We start from the raw sequence: 21,344 nt of genomic DNA, 5'->3' as shown, positions 1-21,344 counted from the left end.
GGGGGTGAAAAGATCATTTTTGTGGAAAAAATATGATTTTTTAATTGTACCGTTGTACGTTATAAACTTCCGTGAAGCTCTTGTGGGTTCAAAGTTCTCACGACATATCTAGATAAGTTCCTTGGGGGGTCTAGTTTCCAAAATGGGGTCACTTGTGGGGGGTTTCCACTGTTTAGGTACATCAGGGGCTCTCCAAACGCGACATGGCGTCCGATCTGAATTCCAGCCAATTTTGCATTGAAAAAGTCAAACGGCGCTCCTTCCCTTCTGAGCTCTGCCATGCGCTGAAACAGTGGTTCCCCCCCACATATCAGGTATCAGCGTACTCAGGACAAATTGCACAATAACTTTTGCAGTCCAATTTCTCCTGTTACCCTTGGTAAAATAAAAAAAATTGAACCTGAAGTATTTTTTTTGTGAAAAAAAGTTAAATGTTCATTTTTTTTTTTTAAATATTCAAAAAATTCCTGTGACGCACCTAAAGGGTTAATAAACTTCTTGAATGTGGTTTTGAGCACCTTAAGGGGTGCAGTTTTTAGAATGGTGTCACTTTTGGGTATTTTCTATCATATAGACCCCGCAAAGTGGCTTCAAATGTGATGTGGTCCGTAAAAATGAAATGGTGTTGCAAAAATGAGGAATCGCTGGTCAATTTGTAACCCTTATAACTTCCTAACCAAAAAAATTTTGGTTCCAAAATTGTGCTGATGTAAAGTAAACATGTGGGAAATGTTATTTAGCAAGTTTTTTGTGTGCTGTAGCTTTGTGATTTAAGGGCATAAAAATTCAAAGTTGGAAAATTGCGAAATTTTAAAAATTTTCGCCAAATTTCCATTTTTTTCACAAATAAACGCAAGTTATTTGAATGAAATTTTACCACTAACATGAAGTTCAGTATGTCACGAGAAAACAATATCAGAATCACCGGGATCCATGGAAGTGTTTCAGAGTTATTACCTCATAAAGGGACAGTGGTTAGAATTGTAAAAATTGGCCCAGGAGTTAACGTGCAAAACCACCCTTGGTAGTGAAGGGGTTAAATAAAAAAATAAAAAAAACTATACATGATGGTGTTGGTATCTGTGTACTCATACCGACCTGGAGGTTTACATTGCCAGGTCAGTTTTACCATATAATAAAAATGGCAAATAAACTAAAAAAACTATTGTGGAATTGCACTTTTTTTTTACAATTTAGTCGCATTTGGGATTTTTTTTCCCGTTTTCCAGAACCTTTTGTAGTAGAATGAATGGCGCCATTCAAAAGTACAACTCTTCCCACTATACTGAGTGAAAAATAAAAAAGTTATGGCTCTTGGAAGAAGGGGAGGAAAAAAAATGGAAAATGACCATGACATGAAGGGGCTAAGTGAAACTATGTATGTAATAACTACTGATATGTGATTACAATGTGTCACAAATGTTTCCTTGTGTATATTTTCCTACTTGCAGATATTTGTAGAAATGTGGCTTCACCATTATTCTCTCGAAATGTACCTTAAAATGCAGTCTCCGCATGCAAAGGTAATGACCTATTTTGTATCCATCGTGTCACGTATTTACATATGGTATTTAATTCCTTTTAGTTATCGGCCATGACAGGCTCTGTACTTATTTTTTTTTTTGCTAGCCATGATTGTGCTGTCTTCTGGTTTTGTCCTGGTGTTGTGCATGTGTGCTCATATGTTTTCTTATGTCTTTGCAACATATTTTCTATTGTTTGTATGTTAATGACTAAGCATTGCAGAAGTAAATGGCAATACACTGTATGTCTGGGTTTCGCCACGTTTAGTTGTTTTTGTAGCCTAGTGGCAGCCAACATACCGGCAGTTCAATAGTCTTATCGAATAGTGTTTGGCTTTCAGTCTGATGTTGTGTTGTCCTGTTTTTTGTTTTGTTTTTTTTTTGTATTTTTTTTTTAATAACACAGTATGTTTTCTCTCATTCCATGTTTTGTGTTTTTTGTTATCTCTCTATTTTTTTTGTTCCTACTTCTCCCCAATTTCTCATCATTCGTTGGCTCCTGTGTGTCTCAGCTGGAAGCGCTTCACCACAGGCTCAGTGTGTCCAGTACTTCCTACATTAATCCTGCTCAGCCCGGCTCCTTCCATTCATACCAAGTACTTCCAGTTCTCTGGAACACACTTCTGCGTTGCAAATTGTAGTTGTGGGGAAGGATGGGGCTTCTGACATTTTTCACCACTTTTTAGCCAATGCAATCTGGGTAATGATGGGCACAGGCTGCCTTAAAGGGCTCTAACAGTTGTTGACTATGGTTCATTGATTAGAGCAGCTGTGCTTCTGTATTATTTTGCTTTTGTCGATGCTTTCTAACTCTGCATATGTGTTTCTCTTTTCTGGGTGCTTCAAGGGATGCTGCTGTGCCTGTTTTTAATTTTGGCTGGAACTGTGTGATAACCAGTAAACTGCTTTGGCTCAATAATTAGGTTTTTTTTGTATACAAGTTGTGAGTTTTAACAGAAAAGGTGCATTCATTCTAATTAGTAACCTATCCAATGTACCACTCAGCAGAGAAGTACTGCATGTTTAACCATATTAATGGCATTTGTAGCTCTCATGCTATATAAATACGTAGATATGTCTTTTAGTCGCTTTTTGGCTGCTGGGACTCACATTTTACTGTGGATAGGGATGAATGCAATTTTTTTTTAACTAATGTCTGACAGCTCATCTTTCGGCGCAATGCTTTAGTGCTTTTTTCCTGCCATTTGTTGTCATACTCTAGGAAATGTAAAACTGTAAAATTCATCTTTTATACTTGATTTGTAGGATTCTTTCCAGCCCACGGAGGAGCATGTCTTGTTGGTCAGAGTTCTTGTGAAGCATTTGCACGCTTTCGCCAATAGCCTAAGACCGGAGCAATCATCCCCTTCTGCTCACTCTCACACCCCAAGTCCACTGGAAGAGCTGAAAAGGTAACGGAGCATATGCACTTATTCTAATGCTGGCCAGAAATTAGGAGCTGCCATCGTTGCTTCGGATTATAAGAAGCATCCCCATTTTCCCCAAATATTTTAGTGCGGAAAATATGGTGTGATATATTATATCATATTTTTTCAGTCACCCATGATGGCACCACAAGAGAGGGGATCCTTCCTTCAAGGACAGGAAATCTTCAAGATATAGAAGGGCGGCTCCTATCTCCGCATCAGTTGGTTTCCTGTCCTTGATGGGGAACACTAGGTAAAGTTGGCAGTGAAGATAGAAGAGGATGCCTGGGACAGTCGGGAATCTGGATAGATAAGGTAGATAAGGGTCTGCTGCGGCCATCACCAGGTACCGTTAGAGCCTCGGAGATCCCCGTGAGGTGCCCATCCTAAATGAGCTTGTGCGGGCTTTTGCTAGCCATGCTACCCAGAGGCACATCGGTGCTCCGGGCAAATATAGAAGAGGATGCCTGGACCTGGTTTGGTCGAAGGTAGCATTCTGGGGGCTGTTGCAGCAGTCGCCAGAGGCCGATAGCGCCACGGAGGTCCCAAGGGGTTCCCTTCCTGAGAGGTGTGGGCTGGGCACTGGTGTAGCAGTGCCTCCAAGCCAGGTCTCCCCGGACGCATCGGCATACCGGGGGGAAGGAAAGAAGCACTTACCTGTTTGCGATGCAGGTACGGCCAGGAGAATGGACCGGAAGTCACGTCTGGATGACGCACGGGGTCGGCAGTGTAAACCGAAAGTCGTCGTGGGCAGCTTCCAGAGGAAAGCCTAAGGGCAGTACGTGTCGGCCGGGGGGACCCATGTGAGCATAAAGGGGACCGCCGACAAGTTGATGGCGGCGTCAGAATGGAGCCTGAGCAGCTACAGCCAGCGCAGCAGCAGGAGCAACCGGTGTTGCTACAAACACCAGAGAAAAGATTCCCGTCACGACCTCATGAGAGGAGAAAGCAAGTACCCCAGCAGCAGTGAAGGGCCACTCGGGCAGCACATGGGATACGGCGAGCAGTCGTCACAGTACCAGGAAGGGGGGAACCACAGTCTTCGGGGAAGATCCTTCTGTCATTCAGCCTCCTGATCCGGTATCCGTATAAGCGTCTTAGTGGTGAGTGAGCTTCTAGAAAGTACAGCTGTCTTATGTTCTTTGTTTCTCTCTTCTTGCTGCCCTCCTTTCCAAGATCTTTGATGGCTTATGGGGCGGTATAGGAGGTCCCTAGAAAGTGTAGGAGCAAGGCAAATCATATGGAGTGCCCCCTCTGCGGACAGCAGTTATTGGGGATAGAAGCATAGGGGGAAAAGGAGATCCAGAGAGCCCCCTTCAACGTCTGAGGACTTTACTAGGTCAGAGGACCCGTGGGCATCTGACCAGTCAACCGCCTCATCGGATACTAGCTCGGAAGATCACCACTGCTTCCCCTATAAAGGGAATGGATAAGTTGGTAAAGGCTATAAGGTCCCTATGGGTCTGGTAGACCAGAAAGCTAAGAGGTCGGCACAGTAAGTCATTTACAAGAGACTTAAGCAGAAGAAGGGCAGAAACTTCCCAATTAGCAAGCAGTTGCAGAGTCTCATCAGAAGGGAATGGGAGAAGCCTGATAGGAAGCAGAGTCTGGCTTCTTTTAAAAGAAAGTATCCATTTGACGAAGTGGCTTCCTCCTCTTGGGATAAAGCCCCAAGACTGGACGTATCGATATCAAAGATTTCAAGAAGATCACCTTTGCCTTTTGAAGACCTGGGGTTGCTAAATGAGCCGCTGGACAGAAAAACTGACAGCCTCCTCAAAGCAACCTGGGAGTCCTTGGCAGGAGCCTTAAGACTGGCCATCACAGCTACGTGTGCAGCCAGGTCTCTGAAAGTTTGGCTGGATAACCTGGAGGACCAGCTGGAACAGCAGGTACCTAGGGAGACGATTCCGGCGTCAATACCAACCCTCAAAGGAGCAGCAGCATTTCTGGCGGACGCTTCAGCGGAATCAGCAAGATTGGCAGCCAGGTTTGCTGCATTGTCTAATGCAGGTTGTTGCAGGGCGGTCTGGCTGAAAGGATGGCATAGGGACATACAGGCAAAAGCCAAACTTTGTTTCCTCCCCTGCGAGGTTATGTTTCTGTTTAATCCAGCCTTGGACAAAATTCTTGAAAAAGCAGGGGATAAAAAGAAGGGGTTTCCTGGTGCGCCCTTTCAATCCTTTCGCGCTTCTTTAGGAGAGGTCGCTATGCGCCCAGGAGGTCACTCAGAGACCAGAACAAGCCAGAGGAGCGACCAAAAAAAAGAAAGGGGTTTTTTTTGTCAGAAAATCTCCCGAGAGTCCAAAAAGCCACAACAGTGACTCCGTTCTCCGTTGGGGGGGAGATTTTCACTCTTTCTCCTGGCCTGGGAGAGGGTTTCTTCAAATGCCTGGATCCTTCAGATCATAACATCAGGCCTGAAGTTGAAGTTCCAGACTCTACCTCAAGACATATATGTAAAAACCCCCTTACAACCATCTTCTCAAAAACAACGGGTGCTAGAGGAAGAAATCCTGACTCTCAAAGAGAAATGAGTAATGGAGAGGGATGCCCCATGGGAGATAGGGAAGGGGTTCTATTCCCCCCCCTGTCTATGACAAAGAAATCGAACGCATCCTTGAGGACCATTATCAATATAAGAGCACTGAACAAATATTTAATCATCCCCTCATTCAAGAGTCGGTGAGGACAGCGGTGAAAGTTCTGTTTCCAGATTGTTATATGGCAGTCCTGGACCTCAAGGATGCATATTACCACAAACCATATTCACAAACAATATCAGAAATTTCTCGAGAGTAGCAGTACAGATCTGGTCAAAAATCAGACATTTCCAGTACAGGTTTCTTCCCTTTGGCAGCAGGCCAGTAAATATTAAACAAAAGTCAATATAAAACTAATCTACTTTATTAGAAAATATTAAAAAGGAACAATCACTTCCTAATAAAAGTGCACGTGAAACCAAAGACACACAGGACACACACAAACTGCCCACATTAGTTAAGCGGTAGGTAGGATACCAACGCTTAGTACTTAGAAATAATCAACACATGACAGTCCCTTCAAATATGCTCCGAGGGACCATCATTCACTCTCTCGCATAGAACTGTCAAAAATTAGGCAGTTGTGCCTACTCATAACATTCCTCTAAAATGACAATTGGAATGTCATGAATGGTCTTCTGGCAGAAGAAACAATATGGTATTCTAAACAGCATGATGCAATACTTCATTCCTTATACATAGACACATATGACAGCATATAAGCGATAGCAAAATCATACAGATAGGTGGCATAATTATACAAATATAGGGTTTACTCTTGGTATATGCAGTTCATTTCCCACAGGATATATATCAAATGACTGCTCAAACCCTCTGTTTATCCAAAATTGCATATATGGCATATATCAAGGAAGGATCTCACCCATATCTTTGTCAATCATGGGTCCCTCCATGCAGATACCTCTCCCTTCTCCCTACGCGTATCACCGTTTGCCAGATCATCAGGGGAGTTCTTTAGATATGGATGTATGCCCTTGATGGCATTTCTGGATTATGAGGGCATACTTCCATATCTAAAGAACTCCCTTGATGATCTGGCAAACGGTGAAACGCGAAGGGAGAGGTATCTGCATGGAGGGACCCATGATTGACAAAGATATGGGTGAGATCCTTCCTTGATATATGCCATATATGCAATTTTGGATTAAGAGAGGGTTTGAGCAGTCATTTGATATATATCCTGTGGGAAATGAACTGCATATACCAAGAGTAAACCCTATATTTGCATAATTATGCCACCTATCTGTATGATTTTGCTATCGCTTATATGCTGTCATATGTGTGTATGGTAATGTGGAGTATATTCAGGCTTCCAACATTTGGTATAAGGGATGAAGTATTGCATCATGCTGTTTAAAATACCATATTGTTTCTTCTGAGTTATATTATACCAGAAGACCATTCATGACATTCCAATTGTCATTTTAGAGGAATGTTATGAGTAGGCCCAACTGCCTAATTTTTGACAGTTCTATGCGAGAGAGAGTGAATGATGGTCTCTCGGAGCATATTTGAAGGGACTGTCATGTGTTGATTATTTCTATGTAATAAGCGTTGGTATCCTACCTACCGCTTCACTAATGTGGGCAGTTTGTGTGTGTGTCCTGTGTGTCTTTGGTTTCACGTGCACTTTTATTAAGAAGTGGTTGTTCCTTTTTAATATTTTCTAATAAAGTAGATTAGTTTTATATTGACTTTTGTTTAATATTTACTGGCCTGCTGCTATTCAAGTATCGATTTTGGCTGGTTATCACTTTCTTTTTATTATTGTGACTAGGCTATGGCAGGGTTCTTCCCTTTGGCCTAGCAATAGGCCCCCGGATATTCGCATAATTGATTTCAGAGGTAACATCTCATCTCAGGGAAAGAAATGCCTAGTCATTCCATATGTGGATGATTTTCTGAAAGTGGAGGCTTCCTTTCGCCAGTGTCAGGAACGAGTCGAGATGGTCAGACATTCTTTAGAGACTCTAGGATGGCATCTGAATAAAAAATAAAATCCAGATTACATCCAGTAACATCGCAGGTCTAGTTATTGACTCGGTAAATCAGGAATGTCATCTTTCGGAGGAAAAGGAAAGAGGTATCAAAACTTGGCTCATCGGCTATGGCGGATCCAAAATTGTCCCTCAGGAGAGCAATGTCTTTGTTAGGGTCCCTGACCGCCTGTATACCAGCAGTAAAATGGGCGCTATTGCACACACGAGTCCTGCAGTGGTAAAGGCGAGATACGCCTTCAGGGGCGGTTAAAGAGGAAGCTGAGCCTTCCAGAGTCAATGATTGATTTCCTCCGATGGTGGCTAAAGATCAGTGCGATACCCAGGGGGGTTCCTTGGGCAACCGACGTATCCAATGTAGTCACGATGAATGCCAGTCTCTGGGGGTGGAAAGCCCATATGGGCGAACACTACCTACAGGGGGCTTGGTTGCAGGAGGAGAGGGTATTCACCTCAACCAGCTGGGAACTCTTGGCAGTAGACAAAGCATTTGACGGACTGTTACCCTTCCTGCGGGACCACCATGTGAGAGTACTCTCCGACAACCAGACTATGGTAGCCTATGTAAATCACCAGGGAGGTACTCGTTCCCGTCATCTAATAGTGGTGGCAGAACAAGTGTTTATAAAGGCAGAAAAATACTTCCTCTCATTGTCGGCCCTGCATATCAAAGGGACAGAAAATGTCAGGGCAGACTTCCTAAGTCACAATCAACTAAGTCAGGGGGAGGAATGGTCCCTGAAGGACAATGTGTTCAAAAAGATCGTAGATATGTGGTGTCATCCAAGAGTAGACCTTTTTGCCTCCAAGAACAAGAAAGTTTGAAGATTTTGCTCTCTGGAGACCATCTTAAAATGGTGGACGCTTTCAGGATGAAATGGACCCCACATCTATTCTATGCCTTTCCTCTGATGTGTCTCATCCCGGCTGTCTTGAGGAAGATCCGAGAGGACAAGGCAAGGGTCATCTCATAGCTTTCTTCTGGCTGAAGAGGCCATGGTTCTATTGGCTAAGGATGATGTCTGTTTCGGATCCATGGGTCCTTCCGGAGGATCAAGATCTTCTGTTCTAGGGGCCTTTCCTACATCCTTAGATGTCCGGGCTGCATTTAACAGCCTGGAATATGAGAGGTCAATTTAAGAGGTTAATTTCTACCCTACTCAGTAGCAGGAAGACGGTGACCACTAGGATCTATGGCGGAATTTGGAAAAAGTTCTTATCCTTTTCAGGGACAGAGCCAGAAGGGGAGGCTCCTATTACATCTATACTGGAGTTTCTCCAGAAAGGGCTAGAATTGGACCTTTCGCTGAGTACCCTTAAGGTTCAAGTCTCAGCCCTGGGAGCCCTGTATAATTGTGACCTAGCAGGCAATAGATGGGTCTCCAGGTTTATTCGGTCATGTAGTAGAGCAAAGTCGGTCCCTGCGTGTAGAGACTCTCCATGGGATTTGAACTTAAATGCCTTAACAGAGAGCCCTTCTGAGCCGTTGCATTTGGTCTCAGAAGAAATAATCAAGTTAAAAACATCCCTTCTGTTAGCTCTTAAGGCCCTGTCACACTAAGCGACTTACTAGCGATCCCGACACCGATCTCAAGGTGTCAGGATCGCTAGTAAGTCGCTATGTGATCGCTGGTGAGCTGTCACACAGACAGCTTCACCAGCGATCAGCACAGCGATGCCGAGCGCCCGGCATCGCTGGCCATCGCTGTAAAATAGAATCAAAATAAAAAATATAGTTATTCTCACCTTCCGACATCCCGTTCAGCCATCCTGCCTCTTTCCACGCTCCGGTCCCAGTGATCCTTTGCACGAATGACCGCGAGATGTCATGGTCTCGAGGGATAACAAAGTCTCGCGGTCATTCGTGCAAAGGATCACTGGGACCGGAGCGTGGAGAGAGGCAGGATGGCTGAACGCGACGTCGGAAGGTGAGAATAACTATATTTTTTATTTTTTTTATTATTTTTTACACCTGATCGCTGGTCTCTTGCCTGTCACACACAGTGATGCGTGCTGGCCAGCGGGAGACCAGCGACCAAAGAAATGTCCAGAGGTTTCTTCCAGCGATCAGCGATACCAGCAGGGGGGCCACTCGCTGATCGCTGTCACACACAGCGATCTCGCTGGTGAGATCGCTGTTACGTCACAAAAGTTGTGACTCAGCAACGATCTCGCTACAGAGATTGCTTAGTGAGGCGGGGCCTTTACTTCAGCCGGTAGAATTGGCGACTTACACGCTTTATCAGCGAACCCCCCTTACATGGAGGACAGGGTGATTTTAAGATTAGACCCAGCATATCTCCCTAAAGTAGTTACTAGGTTAAATGGGACACAGGAGATAGTATTGCCATCTTTTTGTTCTAACCCTAGCAATCAGAAGGAGGAGAGGTTACACACCCTGGATGTCAGAAGGTGCTTACTGCGGTACCTAGAGGTGACAGAACCCTGGAAGAAGCAAAGGGCCCTATTTGTATCTTTCCAGGGGGCTAAAAATAGCTTTAGAGTGTCTAAGCAGACATTATCGAGATAGGTTAGAGAGGTCATCAAGTTAGCCTGTGTTAGTGCAGGTAGGGCAATTCCTGAAGTTCTAAAGGCCCATTTCACAAGAGCTGTGGTTGCATCCTGGGCGGAGAGAACAGACACCTCCATCGACCAGATCTGTAAGGTGGCCACATGGTCCTCCCCGGCAACCTTCTTTAAACACTGTAGGCTGGATCTATCGGCCTCCTCTAAACACATGTTCGGGAGAAGGGTTCAACAGACTGTGGTCCCTCCCTAATAATATAAGTCTCTGTAATTATCTCGTGGAACAGTAGTGGGTGACTGAAAAACACGGGTATTACTTACCAGTAATGTGTTTTGTTTTTTCGCAACCCATGACGGCACCCTTATATTCCTTCCCTAATCACTTAGTTCGCTCGGTGAGTCTTTTGTTTTGTTCATTCACTCCCTTTGGGTGTTGGTGGTCAAGAAGGAATATGAATATAAGTATATGATTTATGAGTGTACACTAACCTGGGAGTTTCCTCTAGTGCTCTGTAAACCAACTGATGCAGAGAGAGGAGATGCCCTTTTTATCTTGAAGGTTTCCTGTCCTTGAAGGGCGGATCCCCTCTCTCGTGATGCCATCATAGGTTTCGAAAAAAAAAAAATTACCAGTAAGTAATACCCATATTTTCCGATAATAAGACGCACTTTTTCCCAAAAATTTTTTGGGGAAAATGGGGGTGAAAATGGGGGTGCGTCTTATAATCTGAATCGTGGCTGCGGTGGAGCAGGGTCCCAGGGGATCTCTGCTACCAGATGCTTTGGTGGCGGCAGGAGTCGGGCAATGGCTGCCCCAGGCTGGTATGACGAGGTGTGTGGGGGCACCGCCAACATTTTGTGACAGTCCGGAGCCGAGCACTTTCCATGCTCTTCTATGCGGCCAACTCCTGGAAAAGACGAGACGACGCATGTGTAAATTGAAATTTGTGTTCCTGAGATCTCAATTGCTCCTGTGCCACATTAGAAAGTATGGAAGGTACGGGGCTCCGGACTATCACAAAATGTCGGCAGAGCCCCCGCACCACTGAACACTTTGTCATAGTAGCCTGGGGCCCACAGCCGTGGCCTGACTCCTGCTTCCGCCTAACACCTTGTCCTACTAGCCTGGTGCCCACGGCATCTCCTGCCTCTGCAACCTGGGACCCCGCTCCACCATCGCTTCTCCCCAGATAAGCTATCACACAAACAGATTATAACACGCAACATTTTATTTTAAAAAAAAAAAAAAAAAAAAAAGCATTTTTTTTTCCTAATTTCCATCCCCCAAACTTAGGGGTGTGTATATTTGTTCATGTTTTTCCCCTTTCTTGTTAGGGTTGTTATTCCTAGATTTATTCAGCCTAAGCTGTACATCTTTCTGCAACATTGCTTTGGTCACTGGCCTCTGGATGCATCCTTCAGAGCGGTATGTACAATGAAATATTATGTAGGTTATTTTTAAAAGTGAGTGCAGTTACCAGCTGTATGAATCCCAAAACAACCAGTTTATTAGTTGAATAAAAAGGGCTGTGTCCTATGGGGGTTGAGTTTTCAAAATCAACCCACTGGTTATTCTTTGTATTTTAATTTTGTGTATGTCGGTCATAAGAAAAATCTGTCCTCTTTGCAGGTACTGGAGATGTGGCTGAGTTATGTGCAGCCCTGGAGATATGTTCCTGAGAGATCTTCTTCACCGCTCAGCAATGAACAGAACCGTGCAGTCTCAGAAAAATGGTGAGTAAATGCTGACAATGCAGATGGCTGCCCGAGTACACGGCGGAGGGCACTTTACGACCATACCATAAATATGCGATATCGGGAGTAGACAGTTGTTCTGTGCATATTAGTGGTTAGCACTGCATCCTTGCAGCGCTGGGGTCCAGGGTTCAAATCCCACCAAGGACAACATCTGCAAGGAGTTTGTATGTTCTCCCAATGTTGCGTGGGTTTCCACACTTCAAAGACATATTGATAGGGAACTTAGATTGTGAGCCCCATCGTGGACAGTGGCAATGATGTCTGTAAAGCGCTGTGGAATTAATGGCGCTATATAAATGAGTAAAATAAATAAAAATAAATACATATTAGTTAGTTATTTTATTTCTATGTAAATAAATATGTACCTCGCACTGCTGAGCTGAGTGAATGTGCCGGGCCGTGATTACAGCCATCGCTTACAGTCTAGTGAGCGGTGACTGTAGCTGTCCTGGCATGACTAAAAGCTGATGTCTCCCTGGAGAAATAAAGTTAATTTATTCAGTCGACCATGACAGCACCACCTGAGAGAGGGGATCCGCCCTTCAGGAACAGGAAATCCTACAGATACATAAGGGCAGCACCTCTCCCACGCATGAGTTGGTTTCCTGTTCCTGGAGGACAGGATTCCCTACAGATCTTACTATCATGGACGAGGAATCCCCAGGCCGGCTGTCCGACTCAGGTAGCGGGGGTCTCCTACCTCGGGCAGTGCGGGGTCCCCTGGATGCGCCACGATGGGCCCGGGCAGGGTTCCATGACGGTGTGCGGAGCAGGTGGGAGTGGGGTCCGGTGGATGCCCGTCTCCAGGGCCGGCGCCGGCAGGTACATAGAAATTCCCCCCGGACCCCGATCCCTGGCCCTCCTTGTGTGGTCACCCCGCGGTCCTGGTCGCGGTCTGGGGTCGGCTGCCGTAGCGGGGTGACCGCCGTGTCTGGTCGGGCGGCGCCGTGTCGCTGGCAGCCTGAGCGCCCCCGCACGTTCACGGAGGCCGGAAGTGACGCGGGGCCGGAAGTCAGATGCCGGCCGGCTTTTCTCCTCTGTGCGTCGCCAAGCGCGGCGGTGCCGGCATAGCGGCGGGGGGGCGAGGCACAGGGGGTGGAGTCCATGCACGTCTCGGGAGGGGGGGAAACTAGCCCCTGGCCATGACACCTGCTAACCCGGATTTCTGGGGGGAGGATGAAAAGGGCACAGAATCGCTGCAGGGCTGCTTTAGCTCATGTGCAGTGCAGCAATGGATGAGCCAGAAGCTCCCGTGACCCAGCTGGACCGAGAAGAGGAACGTACCTCAGAGAAGTCCCAGACAAGCTGCCAGCAAAGGAAAAAACGAACTGGACAATCCGGCCACAGAAGTTCCTCCAGGCCGAAGGATCCAGCTCGCCTCGCCCCCCAAAACCCCCCCCCGTGATCCGGTACCTACGCATTCTGCTCAGGGTAAGAGATCTTCGTGAATGTGCCCTGATGCAGTGTTCCCTTATGTTTTTTTCTCCTATAGGGGAAGAAGTGCGCTGATAAAGCGAAAAACAGGGAGTGCGCCCTTTGCAATTTCCCCTTCCCGGACGCCTACCCTAAAAAACTGTGCCAGTCATGTATACGGCAGACGGTAAAAAAAAAAAGGGGGGAGTAGTCCCCAAAAAATTACCATACATACTTCTTTACCCTTTCCCCACTCCTACAGGTGGCGGAAGAAACCCCTGACTTCGCTACGAGTCTAAGGGAAATTATCAGGACGGAAGTTAAAGCTCTAAAGTCTGTATCCCAGGGGGAGTCATCTAAGAAAAGAAAGAGAGCAAGTTTCTCAGGGTCGGATTCCTCAGCTGACCCTAGAGGAAATGAAGATTCCTCAGAGCCCTAGACCTCCTCGTCTGCATCCTCTTCAGAGGACGCCAGTCGTTTCTGCTTGGGTATAGAACAAGTGGATAAATTAGTCAAGGCAGTTAGGGCCACCATGGGGGTAACAGATGCAAAACCAGAACGGTCAGCGCAGGACCTAATGTTCGGCGGTTTAGACCCCAGGAAACGTAAATCGTTCCTGTTAAACGACAAGGTCCAAAACCTGATCAATAGGGAATGGAAGAAACCAGAAAGAAAAGGCTCCCTACCACCGGCTTTTAAGCGACAGTATCCCTTTGAGGACCCCTTGGTGAACAAATGGGACAAAGCCCCGAAATTGGACACAGCAGTGGCTAAAGCGTCCAAAAAATCCGCTATTCCTTTTGACAACATGGCTTCCTTAAAAGATCCACTAGATAAAAAGGCAGACTCCTACCTGAAAGGGACATGGGAAATGTCAGCTGGCGCCCTGAGGCCGGCAGTAGCGGCTACCTGCACAGCCAGATCTATGATGGTCTGGCTGGACCAGCCGGAATCACAATTAGAGGACAGAGCCTCGAGAGAATCTATTTTGAAGACCCTACCTACCATCCAGAATGCGGCAGCCTTTTTAGCCGACGCTTCGGCAGATTCTGCAAGAATGGCAGCCAAAGCCGCAGGTCTATCAATGCAGCCCAAAGGGCTATATGGCTGAAGTGCTGGCCCGGGGATATCCAGGCCAGATCCCGGCATTGCTCCATCCCGGGGGAGGGGGAATATCTATTCGGTCCAGTCCTAGATGAACTCCTGGAGAAAGCCGGCGACAATAAAAAATTCCCTTCCCTGCCCACCCCTTCCTATAGACGTCACTTCGCTAGGAAAAGATTTTTCCGTAGAAGATCATCCAGAGACCGGGGCAGATGGGAAGATAAAAAGAAAAAAGGTACCGGGTTTATGTTTGGAGGGGGATGCCAGGAAGCATCCCGTGAGACCAAGAAACCTCCCCAATGACGAGCGGCTCCGGTGGGAGGTAGACTATCGGCCTTCTACCAAGCCTGGTCACTGATCTCAAACAGTAACTGGATTCTGGGGTTGGTAGCCTCAGGTCTAAGGCTAGAATTTTCCTGTGCCCCCCGGAACAGTTTTAAGGTCACCCCCCTCAGGTCTTCCCTGTCGGAACAGGCTGCCCTAGAGACTGAAATCCATGACTTATGCCATAAAAAAGTACTGATAAAGGTACCAGAGGCAGAGAAGGGCGAAGGCTTCTACTCCTCTCTATTTTTGGTCCAGAAACCGGATAGTTCTTACAGGACCATAATCAACCTGAAGGCACTCAATAGATACCTGATCATTTGGCCATTTAACCCCTTAATGTTCAATGACGGACACAGTCCGTCATCAGACATTTCTCCTGCTTTGATGAGGGCTCCGGCGCTGAGCCCGCATCAAAGCCGGGACATGTCAGCTGTTATGAACAGCTGACATGTGCCCGCAATAGGCGCGAGCGGAATCGCCGTCCGCCCGCGCCTATTAACTAGTTAAATGCCGCTGTCAAAGCTGACAGTGGGCATTTAAATAGAATTTCCGGCCGCCGGGCCGGAAATTACGTCATCGCCGACCCCCGTCACGTGATCGGGGGGTCGGCGTCACGTTGCCTGGACAACCAGAGGTCTCTATGAGACCTCTATGGTTGTTCCAGGCATAAGGCTTTCAGCGCCACCCGGTGGGCGGCGCTGAAAGCACAGCAGTAAATCTGCTACATATGGGCGATCTGCTCATCGCCCATATGTAGCAGAGCCAATCGGGTTGCGCATGCTTCTAGCCTCCTATGGAGGCTATTGAAGCATGCCAAAAGTAAAAAAAAAAAAATGTTTAAAAATAAAAAAAAATTAAAAAAACCTAAAAGTTCAAATCACCCCCCTTTTCGCCCTAATCAAAATAAAACAGTAAAAAAAAAATCCCACATACACATATTAGGTATCGCCGCATTCAGAATCGCCCGATCTATCAATAAAAAAAGCATTAACCCGATCGCTAAACGGCGTAGCGAGAAAAAAATTCAAAACGCCAGAATTACGTTTTTTTGATCACCAAGACATTGCATTAAAATGCAATAACGGGCGATCAAAAGAACGTATCTGCACAAAAGTGGTGTCATTAAAAACGTCAGTCCGGCACGGAAAAAATAAGCCCTCACCCGACCCCAGATCATGAAAAATGGAGACGCTACGGGTCTCGGAAAATTGCGCAAATTTTTTTTTTTTTAGCAAACTTTGGAATTTTTTTTCACCACTTAGATAAAAGAGGACATAGACATGTTTGGTGTCTATGAACTCGTAATGACCTGGAGAATCATAATGGTAGGTCAGATTTAGCATCTAGTGAACCTAACAAAAAAGCCAAGCAAAAAACAAGTGTGGGATTGCACTTTTTTTGCAATTTCACCGCACTTGGAATTTTTTTCCCGTTTTCGAGTACACGATATGGTAAAACCAATGATGTCATTTAAAAGTACAACTCGTCCCGCAAAAAATAAGCCCTCACATGGCCATATAAACGGAAAATTAAAAAAGTTATGGCTCTGGAAAGAAGGGGAGGGAAAAATGAAAATGTAAAACCAAAAATACCCCTGGTCGTTAAGGGGTTAAAATGGAAACGATTAATTCCACAATAAAGTTACTGTTTGAAAACTGCTTTATGGTGGTGTTGGATTTAAAAGACGCCTACTACCATATACCCATCCTTGCGTCTCATCAGCGTTTCTCAGAGTAGCGGTTCATTTAGAGGGGTCGGTACAGCATTTCCAATATGTCGCCCTTCCCTTTGGTATAGCCGTCGCCCCCCGAGTGTTCACTAAAGTTATAGCGGAGGTTATGGCCCATCTATGAGAAGCAGACATCCTGGTAATCCCCTACCTGGATGACTTCCTTATTGTAGGCAGAACAGCAGACCATTGTCTGGATCAATTGCAAAAAGCAAAATCAGCTCTGTAACAGTTAGGGTGGCTACTAAACATTAAGAAGTCCCGTCTACAGCCTATGAAAGTTCAGCAGTTCTTGGGCCTAATCCTAGATTCGCAGAATCAGGAGTGTCGTCTTCCACCCGAAAAACTAGTTTGCCTACGTCATCAGGTCTTGAACGCCTCCAATAACCCCAACATGTCTCTTAGGAAGGCAGTGTCCCTCCTAGGTTCTCTCTCGTCCTGCATCCCCGCGGTCCGGTGGGCCCAGTTCCATACAAGGGTGCTACAGGGCGAGGTTTTACGTCATCAAAAAATCCTGGGCGGTTATCTAGAAGGCCAGTTGACTTTGTCCCAACATGCTATAAAATCCCTTGATTGGTGGCTAGACGAAAACAATCTAGCCAGAGGGGTGCCCTGGGAATATAACGTAACCCGGGTAGTCACCACAGGCGCAAGCCCTACGGGTCGGGGGCCCACATGGGGGAGCTCTTAATCCAGGACCTATGGGATTACCATCAGTTGGAAATGTCCTCCAACCTGAAAGAGCTAACAGCCGTAGAGCAGGCAGTTAAAAACCTTCTTGTGTATCTACAGGGTCACCATGTTCGAATATTCTACGACAATCAAGTCACCGTGGCTTACATCAACCACCAAGGTGGGACTCGTTCCAGACCCCTGATGACGGTAGCAGAGCGGCTGTTTCAATTGGCAGAGCAACATCTTCTGTCTTTAACAGCTCTGCACATAAAAGGAAGAGAAAACATCACAGCGGACTTCCTAAGCCGCAACCTTCTAAGACAAGGGGAATGGTCCTTAAAAACCTCCATCTTCGACCTGATCGTACAAAAATGGGGGCAGCCAGAAGTGGACCTCTTTGCCACCAGAGAGAACAGGAAGGTGCCTCAGTTTTGCTCTCTAAATCCCAGAGAAAAGCCGCTGGCAGTAGATGCTCTTCTGATCAAATGGGACTTCGGGCTAGCATACGCCTTCCCTCCCCTGTCTCTACTACCCCTGGTGATGAGGAAAGTCAGGAAGGACAAGGCGAGGATTATATTGATCGCTACGTTTTGGCCCAGGAGGGCACGGTTCTCATGCCTCAGGACCATGTAGGTGTCCGACCCATGGGTCCTACCAAACATCCCAAATCTCCTATCCCAGGGCCCAGTTCACCGTCCTCAGGTGGCTGGCCTACATCTGACGGCGTGGATTTTGAGCGGTCACTACTAAAGGAGAAAGGTTTCTCCCCAGCCCTAATTAACACCCTGCTCAAAAGCAGAAAACCAATTACAACCAAAATCTACGTTAGGATTCCTTCAGGGTAGTAGCTGGGCAGTCCACACCAATAGCGCAGATCCTAGAATTCTTACAAAGAGGTCTGGACATGGGGCTTTCCACCAGCACCCTTAAAGTACAGGTGTCAGCCTTAGGGGCCCTTTTTAACTGCAACATCGCCAGTAACTATTGGATCAATAGGTTTATTAAGGCAACAGGCAGGTCCAGACCGGTAGTAAGAAATTTATGTCATGGGGATCTAAACCTAGTCCTCACGGCCATCACGGAGACCCCGTTTGAGCCTATCTCATCAGTCTCCACAAAAAAACTGTCTCTTAAAGTGGCTCTTCTGGTAGCGTTGACTTCAGCTCGTAGAGTAAGTGACATCCTTGCGTTATCTAGACTTTCTCCTTACATACAGTTCAGGGACGACAGGGTAATTCTTACACCCGATCCAGCATACCTGCCTACAGTAGCCTCCAGTTTCCATAGAACTCAGGAGATAGTCCTTCCATCCTTCCTCCCTAATCCCACGAACGATAAGGAAAGGAAACTACACACTCTAGACGTTAGGAGATGTCTCCTAGAGTACCTGGCAGTTACCGACCCCTGGAAAAAAGATAATGCCTTGTTTATCTCCTATCAGGGCACTAGAAAGGGCCTTAGGGCTTCAAAAAGCTCGCTAGCGAGGTGGATTATGGAGGCCATTTCATTAGCATACACCTCAAAGGGCAAACCGGCTCCTGGCAAGCTGAGGGCGCATTCCACCAGGGCCATGGCAACCTCGTGGGCAGAGAGATCGGAAGTCTCGATCGACCAAATATGTAAGGCAGCTACTTGGTCCTCTCCGAGCACCTTTTACAACCATTATAGACTAGACCTGGGTGCTTCCTCAGACCTGTCCTTTGGTGTCAGGGTTCTGCAGGCTGTAGTCCCTCCCTAAAGTAATTATTACTCTCTGTATTTCTCTCAGGTGGTGCTGTCATGGACGACCGAATAAAGTCGTAGTTACTCACCGGTTAACAGTATTTTTCGGAGTCCATGACAGCACCCGTATATACCCTCCCTTTAGTTTAATATGGGTGTGCACTTCTTCCTCTTATATATACACTGGTAAAGAATACTTGTGTAAAGTATTGTACATAAATTATGCTATTAACCTTGGTGGTCCTCTTTGTGCTCTGTAAATCAACTGATGTGTGGGAGAGGTGCCGCCCTTATGTATCTGTAGGATTTCCTGTTCCTAAAGGGCGGATCCCCTCTCTCAGGTGGTGCTGTCATGGACTCCGAAAAATACCGTTAACCGGTGAGTAACTATGACTTTTTCACGGTTTTTCACTTTCAGTACTGCATTTGGGGACCTCAATAACACTATTAGGCTATGTTCACACGTTGCGTTTTTTTGCTGTGGTTTTATTGTTTCTTGTGCATATTGATAATATTTAGTTGCACAAAAAAAGCATGATTTAACTTATGTTTTTGCACCAAAAACGCAGCATAATACGCTGGAAAAAAAACAACAAAAGTGACATGCTGCAGTTTTCCAAATCAGGAATTTGTGAAATCTTATAGACTTCGCTGGTGTAAAACGCAGCTTAAAAACCACAGCTAAAACACAATGTGTAAACATAGCCTTAGGTTGGAGAGTAACCCTATATCTGCAGGTTAATAGCATTATCAGACATGACTACCTCATTTTAATTCAAAATTGTTATGCATAAACATTTTATAAGTACAGTACAAATACCATTATACATCTGTTCTCTACCAATAGGGCTCCATTTGTGCAGGAAAACTTGCTGATGTACACCAAGCTCTTCCTCCGTTATTTGAACCGCGCCATTCGTAGTGACCTTGTCAGCCCCAAGAATGCACTAATGCTCTTCAGAGTAGCAAAGGTTTTCTCCCAACCCAACCTAACAGAGATGATCCAGAAAGGTAAAAAATAAAACCTTCCTTTTAGTGTGAGATGTGTAGTGTGAGATGTGCTTGTCATCAGCTGTACATATATTAAGCATTCATTCACAATCGTTACAGGCGAGCAATTGCTGCTAGAACCAGAACCTGTTATGCCCCATCGGCAGCACCGACTTCTTATGTCCCCCAACCTTGGTGGAAGCTTCCTTTCATCTTGGCAGCCACCGATTACAGATGCTGCTTTCAGGATCAAGAGTCATGTGTACAGCCTGGAGGGGCAGGATTTCCAGTACACACAAATGTTTGGTAGTGAGACAAGAAATGTGGTAAGTGTAGTGTTATGGATCAGACACAACTGCAGCCAATCACTGAGCGCAGCAGCTTTGCCAATGAAAACTGCACAGGCTGTTAAGACCAGTGATTGGCTGCAGTGCTGTTCATGGTAGGTCACCTCTGCAGCTTGTAAATAATCACCAGTGCAGTGGCAGAGATGAGGGATGGGACCTGGGGAGGGTGGGTAAGAGTTTTTAGTATTTTTCATGATGGTATGACTATTGAACAGGATTTTTTGGTTGCCGAAAACCCTTGTCCCCAGGTGCAGTATGTTTAAAAAAAAATAACTAAGCTTTACTCACCCTCCCCGGGTCCAGCACAGAGTCCACCACTGTTCCTGGTGTCTTATTGACTGAAGTGCTGACGTTATGTCGACAGCGCTGCACTAAGTTACTGAGCTTAGCAGTTCTGAACAGTTTTTCCGCCAACTTGTCCAAAGCCTCAAGGCACAAACAAACAGCACCTGAAACCGTAAAATCCTTTTTAAGACGCCCTTCATACATATAAGTGTCTTCAGTATGCGTGGCTTTCACACGTGCTGGAGACACTTACACATATACACCCATTCAAATCTATGGGTCTGTGCACATGTCAGCGTGTTCACACAGACCGTGTGTCCTTATGCCCATGTAGATATGTCAGTTTTTTTCCATCAGCAATACGTCCCACACACATACACACTGATGACACGCATGACAGCAATGTGTCATCTGGGGGACACATACCGGCGGCTGGGAAAAGCAATACAGTTTGCGCTTTTCCCAGGTGCTGACTACAATTCTTATCATCCTAGATTGCTCTCTGTGGGATCAGACCAGGCGATGCTGATGATAGTTGTAGTCAACACATTAAATAAATAAAGGGTATTCCCATCTCGACCTTATTTCAATATGTACTAGGTGTAATATTGATAATACCGTATATACTCGTGTATAAGCCGAGATTTTCAGCCCATTTTTTTGGGCTGAAAGTCCCCCTCTCAGCTTATATACGAGTCATATACCTGGGGGTCGGCGGGGGAGCGGGGACCCCTGGCGCGGTCTCAGCAGCCCCCCGCTTCTCCACGGTCTCCCTTCCTGCCTTCAGCGGTCACATGGTACCGCTCATTAAACTCATGAATATGCGCATATTCATGAGTGTAATGAGCGGTACCACGTGACCGCTGAAGGCAGGAAGGGAGACCGTGGAGAAGCGGTGCTGCCGCTGCAGAGACCGCGCCAGGGGAGGTAAGTATAGCGATATTCACCTGTCCGGGG

At 46.1% G+C, this 21,344-nt stretch overlaps 1 protein-coding gene across 2 annotated transcripts in view; it reads left to right on the top strand.

Moving 5' to 3' along the window:
- Window positions 1-21,344, top strand: part of SMPD4 (sphingomyelin phosphodiesterase 4) — a 67,216-nt gene that overhangs the window by 31,257 nt on the left and 14,615 nt on the right. Inside the window, exons 9-15 of one of the 2 annotated variants that reach the window (XM_073563775.1) lie at window positions 1,452-1,523; window positions 2,036-2,119; window positions 2,790-2,935; window positions 11,373-11,463; window positions 11,668-11,771; window positions 19,613-19,776; window positions 19,876-20,081. In XM_073563775.1, the coding sequence (XP_073419876.1) occupies window positions 1,452-1,523; window positions 2,036-2,119; window positions 2,790-2,935; window positions 11,373-11,463; window positions 11,668-11,771; window positions 19,613-19,776; window positions 19,876-20,081 (867 nt within the window). The remainder of the gene's footprint in view (window positions 1-1,451; window positions 1,524-2,035; window positions 2,120-2,789; window positions 2,936-11,372; window positions 11,464-11,667; window positions 11,772-19,612; window positions 19,777-19,875; window positions 20,082-21,344) is intronic. The other variant, XM_073563776.1, reaches the window with a different exon arrangement.

The sequence above is a fragment of the Dendrobates tinctorius genome, unplaced genomic scaffold, assembly GCF_039654945.1.
Source record: "Dendrobates tinctorius isolate UK_male_01 unplaced genomic scaffold, ASM3965494v1 ptg000397l, whole genome shotgun sequence".
NCBI lineage: Eukaryota > Metazoa > Chordata > Amphibia > Anura > Dendrobatidae > Dendrobates > Dendrobates tinctorius.
The sequence above is the reverse complement of the archived record's forward strand: the minus strand, read 5'-3'. Positions and strand labels throughout refer to the sequence as shown.